The sequence below is a fragment of the Perca fluviatilis genome, chromosome 20 (assembly GCF_010015445.1).
Source record: "Perca fluviatilis chromosome 20, GENO_Pfluv_1.0, whole genome shotgun sequence".
In the NCBI taxonomy this organism is placed as follows: Eukaryota; Metazoa; Chordata; class Actinopteri; order Perciformes; family Percidae; genus Perca; species Perca fluviatilis.
Genome location: NC_053131.1, coordinates 18168635 through 18195603, shown reverse-complemented (window position 1 = coordinate 18195603; position 26969 = coordinate 18168635). Strand labels below are relative to the sequence as shown.

The window sequence follows — 26969 nt, the reverse complement described above, 5'->3', positions numbered from 1 at the left end:
CTCCAAAAAAGATCAATTAATTTATAAATATGTATATAAATCAAAGGAAAGCAGCAAAATCCAAAAATGATTGTTTCAGCCCTACTTGATATGATTTATATAGGAGCTTTAAACAGGAGTTTAGTGCGTAAATGTACATTTAATGGATACATGTGCATAAAGTGCACGTCCTTTCAGTAACCCTCTGTCCTTATTCGTCCACTACTCAGGGAAAGATGACATGGAGATGTGTGAGCTGAGTCTGGAGGAGACAGGTCTGACCAGGAAGCGGGGGGCAGAGATCCTGCCCAGGCAGTTTGAAGAAATCTGGGAACGCTGCGATGGAATTCAGTACCTCAAGAAAGCCATTGAGAACAAGCAGGCCCGCCCGACGTACGCTACGGCCATGCTTCAGAGTCTCCTCAAGTGAACCGCAGCAGCAAGATAAGCGTCCTGAAACATGACACTGATACACAGACTCACAAACATAAACATGCACATTCAAGGCCAGCGCGGTGTACCTGCGGTTTTTGGGATGAAAAGAAGTAACCACAGACAAAGATGCTCCTTATACAATCTTACCGTATGTACTCAGTGTTTCATCTCCTTTTAAATACCGGGATGTTCTTCATCTTCACTTTTTATATATTTTATTTTGCAGTGTAACACCTTATTGGTGTAGCGTTAGCATTTCAGTCTTCTTGTCAATCTATGCTTGAATGGATCATCGCACTGTGCCTTAAATTGCAATATCACTGCACTAAACCCAGGAAGTCTTAATTGGTGCGTAGCTTATCTAGCTATTAACCTGAAACCTTAATGGTCTGCAATAAGGACAGTAAATGAGATGTTAAGAGAAAATATGTAGAATTAATAGAGACTAACAATATTGTCTTTCATATATATATTTATACTGTATTTCATAAGAATACAAATAATAATGATATTTTGGTCCTCCCTTTACATGTTTGACACTTGGGACAGTCATGGCTAAATTTTCATAACATGCACACAAAATAACAATTCAATATAGTCATAGAATGTATTTTTTAAGCAAGATGAATTCATTTAAAGTGCTGGGTTTATTACAATCTTAGAAGTTTTGTCTTTTTAATCCATCTTTAACTGTTAAAATCCTTGAAAAGGGAATCTTTTTTGTATCGTTCATTTGTTACACAAGAGGGACATGTTGAAGTTAGTTTTCATGTTTGCAGTTTCGTTGGTTTGGGGTTGTTTAACTGGCAATAATGTAATTTGTGTGTGTGTGTGTGTGTGTGTGTGTGTGTGTTAGTTACATGTTTGTTCATATAATATTTTATTAGGCTGATTACTTGACTCCTGTGTTGGTCAGAGCAGGAACATTTCAGTCATCTCATTGGACATTCATGCAATACCTTTATTTAGTTTCACACTTACTGAAAGATTCAGTAGCCGACTGGAACTAATGATTCACTTTTAATAGTAGATCTGGTTGTATTTGGCCTCCTGTTGCACTGGAATACTGTAGACAATAAATGTTTGCCCCCATGTTCCTGGTTGCTTTTTCTTAAAGTTGCTATAGATAATTGACAAGTGAGAACGAGTTGTGATCAGTGCTCAGATGGTACCAGCAGCAAACAAGATTAGTGTGTAGATTGATTAAACAACAAAGGCTAATGTGATGCTGATGTCATCACTGAGCTGAGGCTCACTCCCATTAAGTGATCAAGTGGATTAAAACAGACTTTACTTTCTCTTTTTGTAGATACTATCTTTGGGTTTTTCTGCTGTTGTGCTAAATTGACAACAAACAGCTATAGATGATTATAAAAACACTGATGAGCCATGATTTGACTGGAAACATGTTTTGTACTTAAAGGCCTTTTCAGTGCATGCTTTCTTCATATTATAGGTATTTGAGCTATCCCAGTGAAATTACAGTAATAATCAGTAAGTAGATGTGTCCTTGATTTGACTGCAAACACTTTTTGTACTTTTATCCCACAAAGATGGTTGACTTCAGCCTTTAACTCATCAAAACAACTTTTTTTAATTATTTGTCACAACTGGCTCAGACATCTTTGAGCAGTCAAAAACCAACAAAACATCACATTTCTTAATGCAAAAAAAACTGTTTATTCTTTGCTTTTAAATGCAAAATGTGTAAAAAATCCTAATCTCAAAACACAAATGATTAGTTGAAAGAGTTGTTTTGAACAGGACAGATTGATAAATACAGCTCAGCAGCCAATATGTCTATAAACAATATGTTATGACCCAAGTCAACAGCTTTTACATTCATTCTCTTTTTGGGACACAACAATGGTAAAGTATAGCATTAAAATAAACATGTTACAGTCTAAAGTTAAGATACCACCATGTGTATCTGTGTGTAAATTATAAATACCTCATTGTGAGGAAAGAACAACCTTTGCCAAGGGTATACAGGAAATGTTCCTACCATTCAATATATAGAATAAATATTAGGTTCCACTTTAAGACAACCTAAGTCCACCTTAATATCCATAGCTCTCTGTCTAACAAGACACTTTGATCACTATGAACAATTAATCTCAACACTTTTAACACCATATGTCTGATCTACCGTACCTGCATCTTTACCATAGCATCCCATATATAGTTAAACAGCAACTTCTCTCTTTGCTATCTCATGTTTTGCGCTGTGTCGGCTGCTCCTCAGACGAACAAGGTGTCATCAAAGAACTGTTACTTCAAAACATTCGTTATCTGATGCCCTTACCAGACAGCACGTTCTGTATTCATTTGGCGGTCGCCACGTCTAAAAAAGACAAGAGGGAGAATGAAAAATAGCTTATTTAAGGTGGAATTATATAATAAGTGACAGAACACCCTTGTAACTATATCTACTAAGTTATTTGCTTTTGTATAAATCAATCAAATATGTACTTTAACTCAAGAAAGGGACTATTTTTCATTGCAGAAGCACTGAGAGTTTACTACATGGAAATCATTTCAAGGTTAATTTGTGATCATTTGCCCATAAAGCTATTGTTTAAACGCTCATAAATTCAACAATGATTTGGTTTGTAAGTGAAAAATAAGCAAGGGCTACATCACGCACAGGTGTTTTACCTTTGCACACATCATAGAGCTGTAAAAATATTTGATGACGTAAAGGTTATTGTTATTGAATATCAGCAACACTTAAAATGCATACTGAATGGCTAAAGTACGAAATCTCTGAAGATACTTTATTGTGTATATATACTGTTTATTGTACATTTTCTGAGCTGCATGTTTCATCATAGCATCCAAAAAGATCCCACATTTTCTCCCTTTAACTTTTCTGTTAGGATGTTTTGGTATTAGAGTGTATCTTTGTATCCTTAAATCTACAAAATCAACAATCATCACATGTTACTCTTCGGTCCTCACCTCATTGTGTGGTATACAGTGATGGAAGTCCACCATTTCTGAGACTAACTTTTCTGATCTTGTTGTGTAGAGTTGTCTGGGGATCTGTGGAGACAGAGAGTAGACTGTGTTTACAGTGTGCTTCATTAATATATCATAAAACCAGAGGCAATGTGAACAAAAGCAGGCAACATAACCAATATAAGAATCTGCCAGAGAGAAATATCTACTACTACTGAAGGTACCACAGGACCATTAAAGCCACACTGAACAGAGTTTAAGCAACAGACAGTTTGTCAACTTTGATGGTGAGTTTATAGTTCTAGATACGAAACAAAGATGAAACATATATAGGCTGAGAAGAAGGAAAACAATCCAATTATTTGCAGAGAGTTTGTTAGAGCATATTAGTTTAAATTACTGTAGTTAGATTTAAGGTAAGTACAGTAATTTTAGTTGTTTGTGCACACAGCATTGTGTACCTCAATACTCAGATGTATGTTTTCAATTGAGGCAAAATGTTCTTGCTCAGACTGTTGGGATTGGGAAGAAGCAGAACTTGAAGGACATGGCAATGTGGACACTTGACTTAAGACACCATCATCATTCTCAAATACGGGGTTCACCCTCAAAGTATTCTCAAAGGCATAGGGAGCAAGGGTGTGCCTACAATGTAAAGGAGATGAGGTGGTGAATAAAAAAAAAAAGTTTACAATAGAAAACATCACAAAATCACTGCAAAAGCAATGACCTGAAACACAAAAAACTGTTCAAAATAGGAAAAATAAAAGAGCTCATACTTACACCAAAGCTACAGCCTTATGGATCCTTATACATTTCTTGTTAATAAATAACAAAATGCCAATGACGGCACAAACAAAGCAGAGACTTCCCACGAGGCAGGTCATAATTAGCGTAGGATCTAATGGCATCGTCACCAGCTCGTTGCAGCGCTCTCCGTGGTAGTGCCAGTATTTGCCTACAGGGCATCTGAAAGAGATGAGAAAACATATATAGGTTAAAGAGAAGCACCCTGGAAACAACTTTTTCACTTTGATAGCCAGGCAAAAAAGAAATGCCAAGAAATGTGAATAATTATTACTTCTACCTTGTGGAAAATAATGTAATGAATAAATACATCATGATGTGTTCACGAATATACATAAAACTGCCAACCAATTAAATCATCACAGATTTTTTTCTTCGTAATTCCAAGCTTTCCAATTCAAATTAAACCACTTTTTTTTGATTAAATAACTGAATGATCTCTGCATTAAGTCTTGCCGCAACATCCTATTTCAACATGAATGTATCACACTAGGGAAGCAAGATGATCTCTAAATGGTTTTTCACTGTGACTTTAAAGAAACATTGTTCTCACTGTTTAATTCTTATTGGTGTACAGTATTTAAAAAAAAGGTCAGAAATCCAAGATTTATCATCTGGCTGCTATAAACAGCAATAATAATTGTGAGGAAACTAATAGATACACATGATCCTCTCTACAGCATCGGATCAATGTTTGCTTAACATTTATCTTCTGCTGATTTGCTTAATATGTATCTTCTGAGTGTGAGAATGCGTTGTTTTTCAGTAGTCAACTCTCAAATCTTTAACGTCCTTGAATGAACTATTGAGCAAATGATTTCAATACAGTCCCTGCTTGTGCTTGCAACACAATAAGGATAGTTACAATAGTGAAATGAGTGCAAAGTAAGGTCTGCCAGATAGAAAAGGATTTGTAAAGACTTAAGGTATGCTTTTGAAATAGGAGTAAGGTACAGTCTAGTACATTCTCTAGTTAAAAATGTAAAACCTTTAAACAAGTCGAGGTCATGCTGTCTGTGTTTTCTTTCATTGGTCAGCTTTTGTGTACCTGCAGGTGGCTCCATGCCCTGGGATTATTTCACAAAGGCCTTCATTCAGGCAGTAGTCTGGCTGCAAAGCGCAGGTGCTCTGACACGGCAGACCGTCCACGATGCTGTAGCCCGGATCGCACAGACACTCCGCCTCTGCGGTCCAACTGTTTACCGCGCAGCGTGAAAACTCGTTGCAGGCCAGGAACTTACAGGGGTCTGCTTGGTCAGCTGAAACCAACAGAGAGAGGTGATAGCTCATTAACATTACTGCAGTGTCCACCTGCCTGAGAAATGAAAGGACATTTTGATTGATGGGATTGAGGGTGCCTGCTTTCAACAAGGTGTGTTTTTAATGAGGTCTGATACAGTCATGAAATCGTTCGAGCAAAAAGATGCATCACATTTATACTGCGCATCACCTACAGACTGCAAAAGACAGTAGTAGTGAACAGGGCACTCTGACCTTGTAGCATGAATGAACAAGTCAGCGCAAGAACAGTTTTGAGATGTCTGCATCCTGTAATCACATAGGACACAACAGGGATTCTACTGTATAAGCAAGGACATTTCACCTGGTTCAACTTCCAGGGAGCGACTGTCAATCTCGATGTCAAGCCGTTTAGATGCCGCGCTGCAGAAGTCTTCGAGCACACAGTGAACCGCTTCCGTGAGATTATAAGGTACCGGTTTGTCCAGTTTCATCTTGCTGTTTACCACAACGCTTCCGTTCCTGAAGTTGAGAATTTCCAGCTGCTTAAATCCAGTCAAATTGGACTGTAGATATGGCAGAAGCTGTGGCGAAGGAAGAGGAAAGCAATTTATTACTTTGTTTATTTAATCTGTTTATTCAACTATTCTCTCATACTGAATTTACTCATTTTGAAAGATTACTTTTCTGTGCAGTTAGTGATTAGTGAGTGTTCCTGGAAAGCAACATTCAAGCATCATCTTACAGGTTAAAAAGGGAATCATTCTCAAGCCTATAGGACAAAGATTCCCACTTGGATAGTTAGGTTAATCAAATGATGTCAGATTCATGTCGGTGCCAAGTGTCAGTAAAGATCTGTGTCCTCCCGAGATGAAGACCAGGGCAGCAGAGACCACATTCACCTGTGGTTTAACTTCCACAACGACAGAACTGAGGTTGTCGTAGCAAGGCTGATTTAAAATTATTCAGGTCACATTTTACAGTGTGAATGCTATAAATAGTTCATAATCAAATTTTGATGCAAGCATGAAATCCTGCCAACACTGCGATGACTGTGTACTTAGATCTCAAACAAAATTAGGGTTAGGTTTATAAGCAGTATAACACACTATTTCTAGTCAATGAAGAGCCAGAGAACATGATGAAAACATCAGACGCTAAAAAAGACTCGCAAGTCCAAAACAAATCTATAATATATGATGTTTAGTGAAGTGCTAAACAGTAACATATGCATGCTATATTCTCAGGTCCAGTATATCAGCATTATCCCATCTACACTGCCATACAAACCACAACACATAGACTACATAGCTGAAAATTGACCAGAATCTTTGACTTTATGACATCTGTTTCATCATATATCAATTATAATGCTTTGGATGTTTTGGGGAAAAGCAGGTAAAAGCCAAACTGCAGTGACACTCCAGCAGCTACAGGCTAGCTGGTGAGATAGCCTTAGCTGAAGCTAATGTAACCACTTTCTCCTGCCTGTTTTCTGTAATTAAACCAACATCTTAGTAATTGAATATGTTTTACCAATGGAGTAAATATATATAGCAGATAAACTAGTCCTGCTAAAAGTTAGTTACCCTAGCTTAGCAGAGTAGCAATAACTGCCATCTCAGCAGCCTCTAACTCTGGTGGAATACCATGATTTGATGTGGTTAAGGAAACACTACCTTTAAATCAAATTAAATGTATTCAACTATAAGTGATTGGCAAACAAGGCACAGAATTAAGGTTTTACAATTTCTATATCTGTTATACAGTTTAGCTACGTTTCTGTAGATGCCCCCTGCCTTACATTACACAGCATCAGCAGCAGCAACTCCTGGTTTAAAAAAACATCTGTGGAGTAAAATAAAATCTATGCAGCCACATTTTTACTCATATCTTACAATTTTCCATATTGTTGCATTGAAAACTATTCTCACAGACTTGCAGCTCAGATAGCCTAACTGAGAAACCAATCTTTTAAGGCTATGGACTCGGACTGATGATGGTGGGGATATTTAGGCGGGGAGGAAGTCAACCAGCTCAAGTAATGGACCTGCATCAATGTTCATCGATCTGAACCGCTCTGAACAGCCGCAGTGTAAGAGGGAGCGATTACACTGCTTTAGCTGGCCTGGCTGTTGAGCGGGAGATAAGAGGCCTTAAGGAGCTCTGCTCTGATCGGGTTACTTCACTTATCACTGGCAGACAGTTTACTGGGGGCTAGTTCCCTATAGCTAATAGTCTCTATGTACGAGAGGGTCCAACATCCCAAACAAATGGGCAGCAGCCTGCAGTACGACTGGACACAGCTTGCTGTTTGGTCATCCATTTGTCTCAATGCAATATGTCAAGTATTACACGTACACTGTAGATTAGATACCAATCTGTAGCTCTGTTGCCTTCCACACAAGGTCAGAGCCGAGTTCTTTAACAACAAACCTCAGTGCAGTCTGTATTGTGGACCAAGGAACAACAGACATACTGTAGATTCCTTTTTAGCCATAGAAATGTAGACAGCATGACACAAACACAACCGTAATTTCACATATGCTTCTCTGAGGTTACACATGTATCTACTGGTTCTTTTTTTGGAAAACCTGATGAAACATCCCTTCTCTGATGTCAAGAAAAAGAAAAAAAAACACAAGGAATATTATGCCGCCATGAAAATGTTTTTTTTTTTATGATTTGCCGTAGCAAATAAAGTCATTCCAACCTCCATGTCCAATTTTATTGGTTGCTTCACAAACCAGTAGGTACAGGAGTAATGGAGGCAAAGGCAAATATAGCAGGGGGAACTTTAAGCCACTGTAGGATAATGGTTCATATATATGTATACATATATATGAGAGACAGGGAATGTACAGTATCACAAATGGGGTCCAATATCCAGCAAAACATTACATTATGTCCATTTAAATGGGCTGCAGAATATAATATTATTTGACATTGCTTCATTATCAGTTCCTGCTATTTTTCAGTGATTTAAAAACCAGCACTGACCAGTTTGAAATATTTCTTTCAAAGTGTCCCTTCTCTGCCTAAGTAGCCCATTTAAAGGAAAATATGTTGACAATTCCTAATGGGATAGTGAGAATAGACAGTATACGGTAAATACTTACCAGCTCAAACGTCTGACCACATTAGTTTTGCCAGGAAGCTAAATACATTGATTAATGAGGAAAGCTGCAGTAACCACGGTTTGGGCAACCATTAAAGATTGGAGATGGAGTGTTATTTTCATTATTGTTTTAGATTTTTGCCTGTAATATGCATCTGTGTATGTAATTTCTGTATTATGTATCCCTACTACTTCATATTGTATTCTCTGATCCAGTGCAGTCACTGTGTATTTCTATATATGTTATGAAAAGTAATTGAAAACTCAAAAACTTAATTGGGAAAATTATGCATTCTGTTCCAGAATACAAAATTAAAACAGATCAAATTCATAACATGAATCACCAAAACCCCAACTTTTCAAAGTCTTGTGTATCACTATAACAAATGAGTGATAATTATGAAAATATAACACATTATTAACTCAGAAAGCTATATCATCAAAGAAACTCTGAAAACTAAGCCTAGCTGTAGGAGCTCAGATTAACTCTGCACCTTTTGCATTGCAGCAAACAGACAATCCAATTTGTATCGATGCACCTCCTTAGTTTAAGGCTGAGGCCTTTACATAACACAGGGCACAAGCCTAAAAATATGTCCCCTCCCTTAACCTTGGGGTAAGCCTTGAAACTAAATAAGGATGTCAAGTAATGCTTCTTGCTTTGATGTTCGCTAATAAGGTACAGGTTTTAAGAGACACAGTCCTCACCTGCTTGTACCCAGCTAATGTAAATGCAATGTGCAATGTAGCCTATTTGCCACATAAAATTGAATGTAAAGGGCACATATCACCATTGATTAAAAATTAGCATTTACACACAAATGCTCCAAAACAAAATTATCTATTTTATTTCATTGTCTTGTTGCCTACAGTAGTATATACAAATAGTATGTATATACCAGATAACCAACACAGTAAGACTACTGCAACATGCATACAGATGTAACCTGACTGATGTCGCACTAAGCAGATTGGAACCATTAATAGCACAATGTGTGTGGTTCAGGAACTGACCAGAATTACTGAAAGCTTCTTACCACAAGTGACAGACCTCTGAGTCCTACAATGACTAAGGCAGACCTGGGTCTCATGATTCAGACTACCATGTGCAAAGCAATGTAGTTTTAGCAATACAAAATGCATGAAGCTGCATGACTTTTCTATTAGGTTAACTAAGCCTATTATCAAATTATTCTGCTCCACATTAATTCATTTCCACATTTATTCACTCTGCAAATTTATCTTTAAGGCTTCAAAATATGCACCAACACACCGGTCAATCTCACAACATACATATGAGCAACAAATGTACAAAAATAAAATCTGGATTTTGTTGGTGAGAAACTAACTAGCCTAACCACACTTACACTGTACACATAAACACAAACGTCAAATAACTGATGAGTGTATGCTACATTATTATCACACCAGAGAGCTTAACAAAGCTGTACAAATAAATGACAAAAGATTTTTTGCTTACAATGCTGTTCTTTAAAGGAATAGTTTGACATTTTGGAAAACGTGCTTATTTGCTTTCTTGTTAGAGTTAGATGAGAAGATTGATACCACTTAAAGATTTGAGAGTGGTATCAATATGCTAATGTGTTGTACCATTTAGCATGTCTACCTCTTTAAATCTCCAATTACTAGCAGAAGCCTCTTTGGATTTTATAGCTCAGAACTTTGTACAAATCCCTTGCAGCCACAAATTGTACAAAACGGAAATGCTGGAATATGAGTCAAACAGAATCCAAACAGTCCTTAAAAAAAGACAAAACTCTAGAACAATTCAAAATAATTAAGGCAAAACACACAAAAACAAGCATGCCACATTAGAACCAGACTCGCAGATAAAACCAATAGACGAGCGGCTGCAGCAGGAAGGTGTAATGTCTAATGTGAGGACAAAAGAAACGCTGAAAACTAAAGCTGAGTACTTCAGAAATGTTAGAAACGCTAGGTGCTTTCAGATTGTTAGATACTGCATTTCAAAAAGGTTAGTTAGTAGAAATAGAAAGGTCATGCTCTCTCTGAGGCATTGGAAATGTAGTTCCAATATGGAAAAAAAAAATACCGGTATTGAGGCTAAAGTCGTCTTTCTCCCAGGCCCAGATTTACTGGAAGCTCCAGGATTTGGCGAGTTTCTGGACCCAGACTGCTGTGTCTAAGTGAAACAGAATAATTTCTTTATACTGTTGTTAACAATGCCTCCTCTGAAATTACAGCATTAGCATACATTGGATTTGATCTATAATTTGGCGATTGGTTAAAGCCTTATCACACTTTAACACTTTTATAAAAAAAAATACAATTTGCTGAAGAAAGAATATCATTTATTATAATTTACTGCTTATTTTAGGATTAAAAAAATGTGAGGATAAGGCTTGCTGCAAAGTGCATCCTCACTTGTGCAGGACAACACAATTTAGATTAAGCACCAATTTGGGACTACTGTAAAATATTTTTTTCTCTTACTAAAATATCATCATCGTCAACAGTAGGCCTATATATTGTACAAATTGTACTTTTATCACACTTTTCAGCTTGGGTTACAAAAGCAAATATGAGAATGAAGCATGCAAAAGCATGATATCCAGCACAAAAGCTTGTGTACCTACCAGCTCAAGGAAGGTATTCTCCAGTGACTTATACTCTGGGGAGCTCTTGTTGAACAGGTCATCAGAAAACATCATGTTAGTGACCCTCAAGCTAAAGAAAACCACTAACTCTTTGCCCTTATCCACTGCGGTCATCAGAGGGGTGCTGGCTTGTCTCATGGTCGGTGCAGCCGTGGATTCGTACGGGCCTTCGTCAGACTCTGAGGGGAATCCACTACCGCTCTCTTCTTCCAGAGGTTCGTTCACATCCGCCTCGGTCCCATTCTGACTTGACCCTCCATCCTCTTGAATGTTTGAGTTCTCAGGAGGCAGGTCTGTTGAGACCGAGGTCGCTCCACTGTGCCCTCCACTAGAATCATCTCTGTCCTCAGGGGCTTCGCTGCTCTCTGCAGGGGATGCCAAAGACTCCACGTCTTTTTCTGGTTCAATGCCTTGGATGACATCCTCATGAGGTGATGGTGTAGCGACTGTGACTGTTGCTTCTATGACAGATGTCTCTGTGACCTCTGTAGACTCTGGCAGGTCCAGGTTAACCTCCACAGGTGTATCAGTATTTACTTCTTCTGGTTGGGAGTCTGGAGTTGCTAAGGGAAGGTCCTCATTCTGTTGCTCTGGGTGTTCCTCTGTGACCCCACCAGCTGGTTCAGGTTCTTGTAAAATAAAACATTTCAGAGAAGACGTGTTATGACCAGAAGGAGTTATTTTGTGTATGAAAGAAGTATACAGGTACAAGAATTGTTATATACATGTATTGTTGCAATTTAAACAAGGACACTCTTAGGCTGGATCATGTCACTCTGTTTCATCTGATAGGTAGCCTAACGTAACCATTATATCTCACTGCTTTGATGATTTGACAATATTTTTTCAGAAAAAAAGGTTGATATCACTCTCATGTTTGTGAGTTAAGTTAAGAGCTAGGACTCGATTAGCCTAATGAGCATAAAGACTGGAAGCAGAGAGAGAAATTGTAACCTTTACATTACTATGTCTACAAATTAAACTGATGAGATTCAATAGGTGAGCTTTAGGTGCTAGTTGGCAAATTTTTTTATGTTGAAAATTGCCAGGTTAGTTGTTTCCCCCTGCTTCCAGTCTTTATGCTAAGCAAAGCTAACCTCTAGCTCCAAACTCAATGCATTGACACGAGAGTGGTATCGATCTTTCATCTAACTTTCATGTTAGATGAGGTCCGTCAAATTAAAATACTGTTAATGTCTAGTGCATCATTTCATACACATTTACCCCAAATTCATTCCCTGATACATTTGTTGGAAACTCCACTAGAGTTTAAAATTTACAGCCAAAAAAAGTTTGGCTGTACAGCATGAGTTTGGACCACCAGCAGGCCATTGCTTGTTAATGGGTTGCTTGTTATATGATGTATTGCCTCGGCAGGGAGCATCTCTGTGTGAAAAAACCAAACCTTATTGTACTACCATTTCCATTTCCTACGAGGCAAGTGTTCTGTGCAGATATGTGTTAGTAAAAGAAGAAAAAAATAGGGCAGTCTTTGTTTGTACAGTCCAGTGCTGATACTCACTATCGAGTGGCTTGAATGTGTCACTAGAAAGTCTTTGGAGTTTCATGTGACACTTAGCAATGCAATAGCATTAAGTTGAACATTTATATGCCAGTTAAAGTTACTCTCAATGTTGGGGTTAATGGTGCATACAAAAAAGGAAAAAAATACTTCTTCACCACCAAGTAAAGTGTGGATCATCACCAGACTAATCAAATAAAGTGTTGTTAAACAATATTAATACTAAATGAAGCACAGTAAAATGCATTAAATTCTTAATTGTTTTTCATCTACTCCTATTCTTAGAAATGTTCTGTCTACTTTTAGATATTAATTTCTTTGGTAACATCAACTCAAATACAACTAAAATGTACTTCTCCCTCTTACTTTTCTATCCAGGGGGTGTGTTCTTTTTATTTTCCCCCGATCAGCTGTTCCTGTATCTTGTACCTTGTGTCTTAAGACCATAACAACATCCTCCCATTGCTTTCCCACCATCAGCAGAACCAAGACCTGAAGCAGCCTTACCGTCTGTCACCTGTTCTTCAGGGTCAGCCTCACCTCCGTCATCAGGCTCAGTTGGTGGTATCTCCTCCACCTCTGGCTCTGCTTCCTCTCCTTGCTCTGTGATAGTTTCCAGATGTGTGCCTGATGTTATAATGTCACCGTGCTCCTCAGCAGAATCTACTGTGGATTCCTCCTCTGCTGATGACGTTAACGGAGTCTCATCGATGACGGCAGGAGTGCTTTCTGGGAAGATGGTTGGGATGAAAGGCACAACGGTGTGTGTTTCTGGTTTGATTGCAGAAGCTTCCAAAGAGTTTTCTATCACTGCCACAGTAGGGAGGAAAGTATTGTCCGCTGTCGGCGCCTGTGCGGTGTCGTACTCAGATACAACGCCCTTAACAGGGTTCAGGCCGAGCTCCGCAACTGAATAAACTGTGGTTACTGAAAAGGAAGAGTTAAAACATTTATAAAGCTTTAAAATCCTATTCTGAGCACTAAAGTATTAGTCTATTTAGTTAAATGTTATATATATATATATATATGCTTACCAGCCTCAAAGCTGAGTGTCTGTATGTCCAGTGACGGTTCCTGTTTGAAGGCCTTTACAATGATGTGCTTCAGTTTAGGAGCATTCACATCCTCGTCTGTTTCAGGCTCCTCAAGACCCTCAGGTTCATCGTTGAGCTCTGTTTCTCCATTAAAGACCACGGCATAACGCACAGACACATCCTCTGAGCTGATCAACAGAATAAATCATGTCAGAAACGCTCAGAACAGACAGACCTTACTGCTAATGGATGTCTGCTAAGACAAAAGAGGGGATTTTGTGGATGCTATAGTTTCTCTTGAGACTTGAGCCATATAATGCTTCAATAAAAGTCACTTCAGGGGAATAGTATAAGAAATTTATGTTTGAGCTATTTACTGTGTTGTTTTGTCAAAAATCAATCATTATTACAAAGCACAATTACAGCTAATCCATTAAGAAAACCTTTAATAAAACTAAACCCACCGAAATCCTAGAACACGAATCTCTTTGAATCCTGGAACTTTTTCAAACACACGAATCATCTAAATAAAAGAAAAACAAAAGTGTGAAAGAAACATGAACATTTTCTCTCCAATCATTCTGCTTTGCAGTACTGGGCTTTGCCATCTAGTAAAATCCATGATCTCTATATTTAGTGATTTTTATTACTGAAGGATTGATGACATTTTGAAGATATGTTTTCATTGGACATTAGCACATCAGCCAATAAAAACAACACATTACATTTGCTACTTTGTACACTAGAGCTAGTCTGGCTATCACCAGACCAAGCTCAATCTTTTAGATTGAACATTAGTCTGGGGAGTCGGCTCTGTATTTTCTCTGCACAAGAGGCGTGATCAACGTGCATAGTTCAAATGACTCTGTACGCAATTGGATAGTCCTTCAACCAATCAGACCAACAATCCAGGTGACAGCAGCGACAGCGGCATCAATGGGTTGCTGCCATGGAGAGCTGCGCTTCGGTGGCCGGCTTGTTGAATGTAAACAAGAAGCTGCTTGGTCGCTTCTCTATCGTCATCATGTTAAACCCCCCAATAGCACGCCAGGTGGATAAGCCAGTTTGTGATTGGTTCCTGCAAATTTGTAACGGAAGCAGATAGATAAACGTACAGGTTTCCGGTTTCCAGCCTGAGCTGCAGGGGCGAAATCAAATCGCCGGGAGGATCGGGCTGGGTTTACCCAGTCTACACTAGAGCTGCAACGGTTCGACTTAACAGTTAGTTGCTCAACAGAAAATTAATGGCAACTATTCTAAGCAAAAATGGCAAACAATCCCTGGTTACAGTGTCTCAACTGTGAGAATGTTTATGCTTTTCTTTGTCATCCACAATAGTAAAGTGAATATTTTTGAGTTTTGGACAGTTTGGTTGGACAAAATAAGACATTTTAAGACATCACCTTGGACTGTGGAACAATTGTAACAGGTGTGTTATGCTATTTTCTAATATTGTATAGACAAAACAATGAAATGGTTAATCGAGAAAATAGTCTATAGCCTACTGATTGATAATGAAAATAACCGTTAGTTGCTGCACATGTGCTACTGTAAAGGCTCAGTATTGCAGGTAATGGACGTAAAAGCATGAATTAGAGGCAGACAGGTTTAAAAGGTTTACTGTGCCTGAAATTCAAAGCATGACTTGTCTATAGGTGGTTATTCAAAACAGGCAAACTAAGCAGAAGGGGGAAATGCATGCAGGTAAGCAAAAATCCAAAAATGCAGACATAACAAGCTGAAAGTGAAGTGGCCTGGAAATGTGACAGGAAGCTGATTAAGGGATTGGGAACAGGTGTGCATTTGGGTATGGAGGTCAGCTGATAGCTAAAGGTGGTAAGATTGAGGACTTCTGCAGGGCATTTGAAATGACGCGAAGAATTAGGCAAACTAAAAACAGGTAAAAAGAGTAATATCAAGAATTGGTAGTTGCCATGACAGCTACAGTGCCTTGCGAAAGTATTCGGCCCCCTTGAACGTTTCGACCTTTTGCCACATTTCAGGCCTCAAACATAAAGATATAAAACTGTAATTTTTTGTGAAGAATCAACAACAAGTGGGTCCCAATTATGAAGTGGAACGAAATTCATTGGCTATTTCAAACTTTTTTAACAAATAAAAAACTGAAAAAGTGGGCGTGCAAAATTATTCAGCCCCTTTACTTTCAGTGCAGCAAACTCTCTCCAGAAGTTCAGTGAGGATCTCTGAATGATCCAATGTTGACCTAAATGACTAATGATGATAAATAGAATCCAGCTGTGTGTAATCAAGTCTTCGGTATAAATGCACCTGCTCTGTGATAGTCTCAGAGGTCCGTGTAAAGCGCAGAGAGCATCATGAAGAACAAGGAACACACCAGGCATGTCCGAGATACTGTTGTGGAGAAGTTTAAAGCTGGATTTGGATACAAAAAGATTTCCCAAGCTTTAAACATCCCAAGGAGCACTGTGCAAGCGATAATATTGAAATGGAAGGAGTATCAGACCACTACAAATCTACGAAGACCCGGCCGGCCCTCTAAACTTTCAGCTCATACAAGGAGAAGACTGATCAGAGATGCAGCCAAGAGGCCCATGATCACTCTGGATGAACTGCAGAGATCTACAGCTGAGGTGGGAGACTCTGTCCATAGGACAACAATCAGTCGTATACTGCACAAATCTGGCCTTTATGGAAGAGTGGCAAGAAGAAAGCCATTTCTTAAAGATATCCATAAAAGTCAAGTGCGTTTAAAGTTTGCCAAAAGCCACCTGGGAGACACACCAAACATGTGGAAGAAGGTGCTGTGGTCAGATGAAACCAAAATCGAACTTTTTGGCAACAATGCAAAACGTTATGTTTGGCGTAAAAGCAACACAGCTCATCACCCTGAACACACCATCCCCACTGTCAAACATGGTGGTGGCAGCATCATGGTTTGGGCCTGCTTTTCTTCAGCAGGGACAGGGAAGATGGTTAAAATTGATGGGAAGATGGATGGAGCCAAATACAGGACCATTCTGGAAGAAAACCTGATGGAGTCTGCAAAAGACCTGAGACTGGGACGGAGATTTGTCTTCCAACAAGACAATGATCCAAAACATAAAGCAAAATCTACAATGGAATGGTTCACAAATAAACATATCCAGGTGTTAGAATGGCCAAGTCAAAGTCCAGACCTGAATCCAATCGAGAATCTGTGGAAAGAACTGAAAACTGCTGTTCACAAACGCTATCCCAACCTCACTGAGCTCGAGCTGTTTTGCAAGGAGGAATGGGCAAAAATGTCAGTCTCTCGATGTGCAAAACTGATAGAGACATACCCCAAGCGACTTACAGCTGTAATCGCAGCAAAAGGTGGCGCTACAAAGTATTAACTTAAGGGGGCTGAATAATTTTGCACGCCCAATATTTAAGTTTTTTATTTGTTTAAAAGGTTTGAAATATCCAATAAATTTCGTTCCACTTCATGATTGTGTCCCACTTGTTGTTGATTCTTCACAAAAAATTACAGTTTTATATCTTTATGTTTGAGGCCTGAAATGTGGCAAAAGGTCGAAAAGTTCAAGGGGGCCGAATACTTTCGCAAGGCACTGTACACACAGATGACGTTACTCTTGTTTCTTAATCCCGTAAAATGGGCAACAAAAACTACATCGTTTTTAAATAGGGCAAACATTTCCATTATGTTTGAAGGCTTGACATCAAAGTTTTAGGAATGAACCTGATTAGTGTAAGTGCACACTATTTGCATTTCTCTATGACCTTATTGAAAAATATAAAAAAAATATTTTGCCTCTCTGTACTGTTTAATAATATACTAATGGTTTTATACCAGTAGAAGTCATTCTTAAGAGCTGTGTTTAGAGCCTCAGTCCAATGCCTTCTTAGTCAGAGATAATCTTTATGATTAGATCTTACTATTTCAGGCTTGTGGTCATTTAGAAGTCTTACCTAAAGTCTCTTGGTTGCGACCTAAAAGCTGTTAAATCAACAAGGTGAGAATTACACTTAACAATGCCATAGAAGTTGGCAATCAGATTGATCTCGTTGTAAGACAGCTTGCATAATGATACAACAGTGCTGTGAAAGGAGGGAAGAATAAGGGGAGAGTAATTTAGGGCGAGACGGAGGAGGATTTTTTTTGTCCGCCAAGAGATTACAGGTGACAAAACAGCATTTGTGTAACAAAGTGTAATAATACACGCACAATTTTCTTAAAAAGCGTTTAAAACACAGCTCTGCTATCAGGTGTAAAGAAATGTAAAGAAGCAGACAGCTAACATTCACTGTGGGTCTGTAAAGTCACACTTGGCTCTCACCTTGTTTGTGAGCTCTCGTGTGATCTCATGGTACTGTGCGGCCCCTGGGTTACTGAGCAGCTTATTGTATGCCGGGTCCACGATGGTGACTCTAAACTCAACAATATACTCCTCATAGTTCTCTTTGATCATGTTGGGGTCTTCTGGGATCTTCCAAGGAAAAGCCAAATGACATTGTTGTTAGACTAGTGCCACCTGATTTTGTGTGTGCTTGGATTGTTAAATATTCAAAACCTTAACATGCGATTCTGAAATATTGTGGGTTAACTTACCACATCAGCCTCAGTTGGTAGCAGAAAAGGTGCCGGTGTCCATGTGCCTGAGACAAAACAGCAACTCACTTGTTAATGTATGATGCTGTTATGAAAATGTATTGATAGTTTATAAAGTAATTAAATTGCTTTCATTGAACAGTATTGGTGCGTTAGTGTTCAACTCACAATCCCTTCCTGACTCTGTGGTTCCAGTGATAACTCTGAAAATAAAATAATGTTTACCTTAGAAATTTAGATAGACGACATTTGCTTTAGTAAATTCCTGACATGGTCAAGAATCCAATATTAATTTTTTCCTAATATCCCCAAAATTCCTTTTTCTGTCTAGGGTGGCAAAGGTTGGTTCAAACATTCTTTTAACATTTTGAGCAGAGGTGCCTCTAATGCTTTCATTGCCTCTCCGAAAAATAAAAACACTACATTATTTACCAATTAATTCACACTTTGCACTGTTAAAAACAAACAAAACATTTGTCCTATGCACATATTTTGTTTTAAAGGCGGATTCTAGAAACAGGGAACTCACATCTAACACAACATTTAAGAAGGTTTGCACATACCCTTCAATTTCAGCTTGCTCGGCTACTCTCTGAAAATAAAAAAACAAGATTAACTATCACAGATTTACACTGTAGACTGATGAGAAAACTGCCTTGCAGTATGAACATGTTCCCATAAAAGTGGACTACTGAAGGTATTTCAGTTGTGTCCGGGTGCTGGACTCACTATGGCCACCAGGTCCAGATGCTCCTGAGAGCTGCTGAAGTTCTGGGCCAGGTCGTCCATGCAGAGGTTTTCATGCTGGCAGGTGTGAAGCCAGGCTCTGTACTCCTCTGAGTTTGGGACTCTGTCCAAGAAGATCCGAAACGCTTCCCAAATTGCTTCCTGACAAACTGAAAAGATGTCATGTAATTTTGTGTTTTTTTTAGAATAAAATGCATCCAACATATATATATATATATATGTATATGTGTGTTAAAAAGCATATAAAGGATGACTAGACCTAGCATTACATATACTGTATTTGCAACAAGGGCAGACAGGATGAAAATTACAGCATGGAGAACTCAAATGACTGAAGATAAAACGGATTGCTGGTATTGATCTTGGCATCTCTGCATGTGGGGAGTTTGATTTAGCGATTAAGCAATAAGATTGTGTTCCCCTCAGAGATACATTTCCTGGCAGCTTCACATATGAATATGCAGCGCATAACAGCCTAGAATGGCACAATGCTACAATAAATCACAAAATATATTTAAAGTGATATCAATGGGACAGCACAAAAAGGTAGGAATGCCTGTCTCAGTAAATGTCAAACTGTATATTTAAAGCTTTGCATGTCAATGACATTTATGCGAATATTAAAATCAGGAGCACAAATAGTCCCTGAAGCCACAGTATGTTTTAGCTGCCTCTTTTGGGGGAAACAAGCTCCACATTATTTGATATGTGATGCCTGTGGGAAATCTATTCTCTGACAAATGAGCAGTGCGATTACATCCAATACACCAAATTAATCTGCCATGATGATTTTAAAATCATACGCCACAGCAGCTGTTGTGGAACAATTTTATACAATGTCATTGTAATAGCCAAGGTAGCAATCTTTGCCTCTTAAATCATCCACAATTCATCCCTCTTGAACAAAAAATATTTGCATATAATTTTATTATATGAAGTGCTTCAGTATGTGTATCCCTAAAAGAGCTTTAGTGCATCATTCAGTGGCATCATGTCAATGTCACCAGGCTCTAAACACTCGAGACAAATAACAAACATCTATATTTAGCTTCATGTATATGTATGTACATCAGTTGATAAGATTAAGAGAACCATACACCTTTGAGAGGATTAGAGTATCTTTTTTTCGTTTCGTTCCAACTGCACAAAACTTGAAAGCAGAAATTTGCCCAACTGTTTGATTAAGTGCTTTATTCTCATTTTGACACAGAGTCAATGTTTAACCCTTGTGTGGTCCTTCGGGTCCCAGTGACCCGAAGGACAACACAAGGATTATGTACTTCCCTTTACAAGAAACAGGGTTTAGAGAGCAATTCTCAACAAAGTAAAGTAAGTAAGTAAAGTTTATTTCTAGAACACATTTAAACACAGTTTAAGCTGACCAAAATGCTGTACAAACAAGAACTAAGGTGCTGTATTAACCCTTGTTTAGAGAGCAATTCTCAACAAAGTAAACGGAAGTACATAATCCTTGTGTTGTCCTTCGGGTCACTGGGACCCGAAGGGCAACACAAGGGTTAAGAAAAGGCTTATCATTTCACTATAGGTCATAATTATGCATAAAGTTAAACTTCAAAAAGTTAATTCACAATTACATGAGCTCACATCAAAGTCTACAGTTTACCTCTGAGCTTGTAATAGGCCCGATGGCTGCTGATGACTGTTTTCATCGTCTCCTGGGGACACACCTTGACCCCCGTGGTGAGCAGCGCTGACCTCTTCGTCCGATGGCCGTCCTGCTCTGCTCTGACATTTGTGGTGTGTCTGATAGGTCTGGAGGCTTCTAGAAAGTGTCTGTACTTCACATCTCTGAGTCCAGAAAAACCGTGGTCATGAAGGTCTGCAAGAGCAGTCATTGAAGTTGTAAGTTCAGGAAGAAATATAATCATTTGTACAGTATTCAGTATTCAATTAAACATAAAACATGTGTGACCAATTCGTGATAGGTACAGTAGCTGAAATTGTTTTGACTATCATGTAAGTGTGAGATTTCTCACGTGGAAAATTATGCAAGATGCAAACACAAAAATCTTGCTTATTTATCATAAGGGTATATTTGATTTTTAATAATGTAGCTATTCATTTAAAACATGTAGCCTTTGCCCTTATGGATGAAAGCAAAACCACAAATAGTATTCGCTGGCAACAAAACTCAGTTTGCTTTATCACAAGCAAAGCAGAGGGTTATTTTGAAAAAGGGGCACTGAACCAATTTCACATACAAAGATCAGTTGAACCGTGAAATCCTGTGAAAACAGCAACAACCCTGATGATGTCACAGTGATGCGTAAGAAAAACATTCGAAAGTATAAGAAAAGGCAAAAGTACAAGACTGTGTATATAACGATCGTAGAATTCCAGAGTAGCAGCTCACTAGCCATTTTCAGGTTCGGTAAACATTTCCATTGTAACAGCGTTACAGCGTTGGTAACAACCAATCAGAGACGTCGCTGTTACGCTAAGTGTAGTACTTCTCCATGACATCACAAATAAAACATGTTTTTATTCAAACAAGGTTGATAGCATACACATTCAGGGGAGCATAAACCCATTTCACAATCTCACAGCTCATGGTAAGTCTACCTTGGATGGTTACGACATTATGGCTAATAATCAAAATCCTGATTTAGAATATATGAAAGAGATTTTTACTTCCGGAATCACACTGAGCTCTATTGGGCTTGAGATTTTTTATATATTGACAGAAAGCTTTTCTTGTAGAGACATGGGCATTGGGGGTATAATAAAACACGCTATCAAGTTGCATGGAAGTGCAATACTACATCACTGAAGTTCCCTTTAAATATCTACCTTTATTAGTCTTGTAGTGTGTATCCAAGAAGCAGGCAGTTAACAACAACTACCACTGAGGAGGAGTATTTAATTTGACAGACACTTAATCCAACAAGTTACCTCATGGCATCTGTCCAGCCCTCTTACTGTAAGTTAACTGCTGCTTGATCTGCCGCTCCCTATAAATAGCATCTGGCTTTGCAGTGAAAAGTATATTATACACAGAGAGTCACTGAGAGTCTATTTAGGGACAATTTAGCAGAAAGAAATCCTGTGAATTTTGTATCTCTTTCAGGTCCTAGCTTTGAGGAGCTGGTTTGTGACTGGAAAGGTTTAATTGTGAATCCATGGAAAGTGCACCGATGTGTAGAGAAAGCGAATGAGTAACACTCTCTTCTACCTAAGGAGCAGTTGCTGAGATGCCCTTGGGTGACTTGACCCAAGTTGCATCACTGAAGCTGCTCAGTGGCCCAAAGTGTAAGGATGAAGTGGTGCTGGACAGCGTACAGGTGTGAATGTGCAGAAGTGCAGGCATGAGGATGACAGCTAAAAAAGGATGTGCGTGCAAAGCAAACCTTAAAGAGATTAAAATGAGGTGCAGGTGGATACCCAGCTGATTTTAGTGGCTAACAAAAACAATCCAACCGCACAAAAACATTCCAGCCATAACAGACAGGACTATTTCCTTAAATGATATCACTGAAATGCTGTACACATTATGAGGAAAATTTCACCTTAGTAAAGAAAACAAGCTCAGTTGGCCACAGGAATTACAGGAAGGTAATTCCATACCATTACACAAGCCAGCATGCCAGTCAACACTCCTGAACACAGTCACCCCATTGAATAAAGCTATTTTAGAAGAAAGAGACTCATTGTGATGCCAGGTGGCAAACCTCTTTCTAAGACAATAAGCCAGGATTTCTAAGCCCCAAAACACAAGCTGGAGGTCGTTGGACCCAAATAATAATCCTTTGGATTAGGGAACATAATGATAACAGAAAAATAAAAAGAGTGAGTGTAAATAATATAATTTCTGTTGGCATCAGACACAGAACTTTTAGCTGGAGATGCTGTATTTTTGTGAAGATGAACAAGAAGAGGGAAATCTTTGTGCATTGATACTGCATCGCCACGACAGCCATTAAGTCATGTCCAGCATGGTGAACACTGGACCACAAGCAGGAGAACACAGAAAGAGTCCAGAGAGTGTCAAGCAAGAACATGCTGCAAGTGTGTGAATTTGCATTTGCATGTATGTATATATATATATATATATATATATATATATATATATATATATATATATATATATATATATATATATATATATATATTATTGCATAAGGTAATAATAGTGTATTTGGATATAAAACATTAATACAAATATTTAATTATTTAGATAATTCTGATTACATTGATCATACAGTGATGAAATTATAGTAATAATAAGCTTAGTTGATTAATCAATTAGTTGATCATCAGAAAATTTGTAAAAATGATATGGAAGATTTCTTGTTTTTCTTTGTTTTATATCTTTGTTAACTATTGGTAAAACCTTTGGATATACTGATATTCTAATTTAAAAAATAACTAAATGTAAAGATCACCTTGGGCTATGGAAAATTGTGATGGCCTCCTTATACTATTTTTTAATGAAAGAGTTACCAGTAATGAAAGGAACCATTAGTTATGACAATAATAACAATGATATTAAAAATAATAATTATGTAATGGATATGTCGGAATTTTAATAACTACAGTTTTACAGAGATGTAGTCTCTCTGAGTTTGTTTGTGCGGTTGTATTTGTTTTGTATGTGATGTTACATGTTATATTATTAACCAATTCAATACTAAAACACCCTTGCACCCCTCCGACATTGTCTCATCATTCAACTTGAATATGTGTTAAGATTTAGTTGTGGGAGAAAAAAAAGATTGAGTAGCTGGGCATGCTAACACACAAACAAACTGCCTTGTGTGAAGCTTAAAATGTTCTGTTTTGTTGAGAATGAGACTTGTGTTCACAGGTCACAGTTTGTGGTGGTTGTTGTATAGATACAGTATCTGTTGTTGACATTGTGTAAACCTCCTTTATGCTGTCATACCACAACAGAAGTAGGAATATGCATGTATGTTGTGTCATAATTCAGGAATTAGAATTAAACTTAAAAATTGAAAAACACAGGCATTCATTGATATTTAGCTAGACATAAATGGTAGAGCAAGAAAAGAAAACACTGTGTTAATCACTGTATTACATCTAAATAATAACCTCTACAATGAACACCATTGTTTTCCTCAAATCCAAATTTGGCCCAACACCAAGAACATGCAAAGAATGTGTGGGCATTGACATTGCAGCCTTTAGCTTTGTGGGCAAATATCCCCCAGTTTAGTGTCTGTCAGGCAGACCCATTCACCTGACAAACCTTCCACTTGCAAACATTTTAGCAGATCAGGGGGGCCTGAAATTTAGCTAAATCATGTGTGTTTCCATTAATAGTCACACAAGCAAGGCATTTTAAATTAGTTTTTTGGAAATCGGTAAGCTTGAAGCCTGACTTGCACATGCAGAGACATGAGGGCCTGAGTGAGAGGAGGGAGTGTTTGAGCAGGCCTAAATGCCCAGTGTAGCCGCAAAAAGGCCTCACAGCAGAATTACAAGCCAGAAAAGATTAGTGTCCTGCGACACTGGGAACAGAATGGCTTTTGTTTACTTCAGGATAATGAGCTCACCCAAGCACATCACACTAAACAAGACAACCAGTGCAGACGAAAATGTTATCACTTGTGAAATGATGCTATCTTTCTCAGTGAACATCTATTATATGTCTCCAGCCGTATAATTCATAGTGAATATCCATAACCTTAAAAGTGGCTCGCTGGCTCGCAAAAAAAATCTGTTTGAAGATGAGCTAACATTATGAAGTTTGCAGAGATAGATCTTTAAATAGAAAAACCTTGTTGCCCTTGAAGTGGATCACCATCTCTTTAAGTGTCCGTCATACAGTAGAACCTCAATGATAGAAAACCTGCAGAAAGGTCTTCACATCAAATAATAATTTGTCATTACCTAAACATAAAGTAATGAACAGTGACCTTTTTCATTTTCCAAAGTTGGGTCCTTCTTTCTTGGCGTGTGTGTGAAAGAAGCAAATAGAAATATATTAGTGGCTTACTGCTATATATACAGAATTACATCTGTACTTGCTAAGAGTGCAGCCTTAAAGAGTTAGATTGTTAACAAAAATAACAAAAAAACTTGCAAAGACTAATGCAAACGTCTGTGTGAATACACACAGCATCGCTTTCTCCAATCATAACAGAAATGCACAAACTGAAAGAAACATCTCAACAGGAATACCAGTCTTCCTACAGGATTTTTACCTTTGATTCGACTTGCTTGGAGGGTAAACAGACAGAAAGTGAAGAATAGTCCTGACTTCAAAAGCATGATGGGTTAATTTATGTAGTTTTCAAGCCCAAAGTTGTCATTTGTAAAGAGACTGTTGCAAATAACAATAAAATCCACAATCTCTTTTATCTTGAGTCCATTAGCAGAGTGTGCAACAGTGTCCACATCTGTGCTGACAAGGTCTTCAGCTAGTTAGCATGTACCAAAAGGAGGGTGTCCAGTCCACTCCTATCTGTGCTCCAGCTCAGTTCTTCAGCAGAATTTAGTTATTGGATGCTGCTGGATTCCCGTAGACAACCGAGGTGGCTGCATGAGTAGATGAGCAGAGGGAGGGAGGAGAGGTAGAGAGACGGTGGTTTGGCTCAGGAGTTTTCTTCTACGCTGTCAGTGTGACAAACAGTGACGAGGTTAAAAAAGCAGGCTCCGTTTTGAGTCTAATCCTTTTACCTTCTTCTTGCTGCTTGTAATCCCTGCGAGTCCACGTGGCCGCCCGGCCTCATCCTGTTAGCCACCTTCTGGACCCTCATCTGTTAGCTGAACAAACTTGGGGATCTGCCAACCAGCCTCGACCAGATAACTACTCCCTGCAGTTGTCCCAAGTTGATCACTGACGCCCAGACTCTTTGCGTGTTCTTATTCGCCTCTACATGTCACTGTCCAACTGCCTAGCTCTTCCTCTTTTCTCTCTCAGTTTAGATGTATCCTTCCTGGGTGCCCACAGCAAATTCCTGCCTCTCAGGCCAACAATTTTGGGTGCCAAGTGAGGTCAGGATTGCCGTTTTGTTCTGTGCTGTTCACACGGCTATCAGTCAAACAATGTACCTTGTTCCTACTCTAGCTGCACAGCCAAGTTCAGGGCTCTCTTCTTCCTGTAAAGAGCAGTGTCTACATCTAACCCTGTTGGCTGTTGCTGATGCTGTTTGGTCCTCCTCCTCTGTTATCTGCACTGTTACCTGTGAGATGGAGGAACCAATGACCCCAACTCCACTTCCTGAGGTGTCTTTTTGATGCTCACTTATTCCACATTTGTCCCATCCAAAGATAATTTGGCGTTGCTTCGCAGAAAGAAAGAAAAAAGCCCGGATCAGGAAAGTCTCCGTCAAAGATTCTGTTCCTCTATTCTCTCTGCTGAATTGGGTGCTGAAGGTAATGGTTGAAGCATGTGGGACCTCTCCTGTTATGGTGTATCAGGGTGCTGAAGGCTCCATGTTTTAAGTCTCCACCCTTCCTCTACTTGTGAAGAGGATTAGCCGCCCCTTGTTGGTTGTTAACAATTTGCGACAGTAAATAAGCCTCTTCAAGAGCAACATAATCCATCCAGGCTGTTTTCTGACACAGTAATCTGAACTTGAACTAATAATTGTTCCTTCATGAAAAGGGACACATTTTGAAGCAGTATTATTCAGTTTTTTGGCCACTTAGAGGCAGAAGTTGTTGCTAACATGTCAAAAAAAAAATCTCAATTCCCTGCAATTTAAAATCAGAGAGCCAACACATGCACTGAATTCAAGATTATATGGTTATATTTCACATAGTCATATTTGATATATATTTGTGATACTGTGTTGATTACTGAGGGATACATTTTGCTTACCTCTCTCCAATGGTTGGTCATAGGTCAGAGGTCAGGGTAATTACTGTCTTCTGAAGTTAGTAGAATATATGACATCAATGCTCTACAGCACCACTCGTGGTCAAAAAC

The 26969-nt window shown here is 38.6% G+C and overlaps 2 protein-coding genes across 9 annotated transcripts in view; one reads left to right on the top strand and one right to left on the bottom strand.

Moving 5' to 3' along the window:
• myo6b (myosin VIb) overlaps positions 1–1508 on the top strand; it is a 39231-nt gene extending 37723 nt beyond the window's left edge. For both annotated transcript variants that reach the window (XM_039785665.1, XM_039785664.1), the window contains one exon: positions 210–1508. In XM_039785665.1, coding sequence (XP_039641599.1) covers positions 210–409 — 200 coding nt within the window. In that variant the 3' untranslated portion in view covers positions 410–1508. The remainder of the gene's footprint in view (positions 1–209) is intronic.
• Positions 1509–1983: 475 nt separating this feature from the next.
• Positions 1984–26494, bottom strand: impg1b (interphotoreceptor matrix proteoglycan 1b). 7 transcript variants are annotated; one of them, XM_039785669.1, is made up of 19 exons: positions 25240–26493; positions 20679–20894; positions 19037–19203; positions 18871–18899; positions 18476–18510; positions 18308–18354; positions 18036–18185; positions 14199–14257; positions 13735–13922; positions 13208–13627; positions 11158–11807; positions 10614–10703; positions 5786–6005; positions 5231–5441; positions 4159–4344; positions 3837–4020; positions 3376–3459; positions 3073–3091; positions 1984–2758 (listed from the first exon to the last, which is right to left on the bottom strand). In XM_039785669.1, exons 1-19 carry the CDS (start codon positions 25304–25306, stop codon positions 2739–2741), a joined length of 3042 nt encoding a protein of 1013 aa, XP_039641603.1. In that variant the 5' UTR covers positions 25307–26493; the 3' UTR covers positions 1984–2738. The 7 variants fall into 7 exon arrangements, with proteins under 7 accessions (XP_039641603.1, XP_039641601.1, XP_039641605.1 ...); XM_039785667.1 differs by lacking the exon at positions 3073–3091; XM_039785668.1 differs by lacking the exon at positions 1984–2758 and having other exon boundaries at positions 2765–3091; positions 13241–13627; positions 25240–26494.
• Positions 26495–26969: the final 475 nt, after the last annotated feature.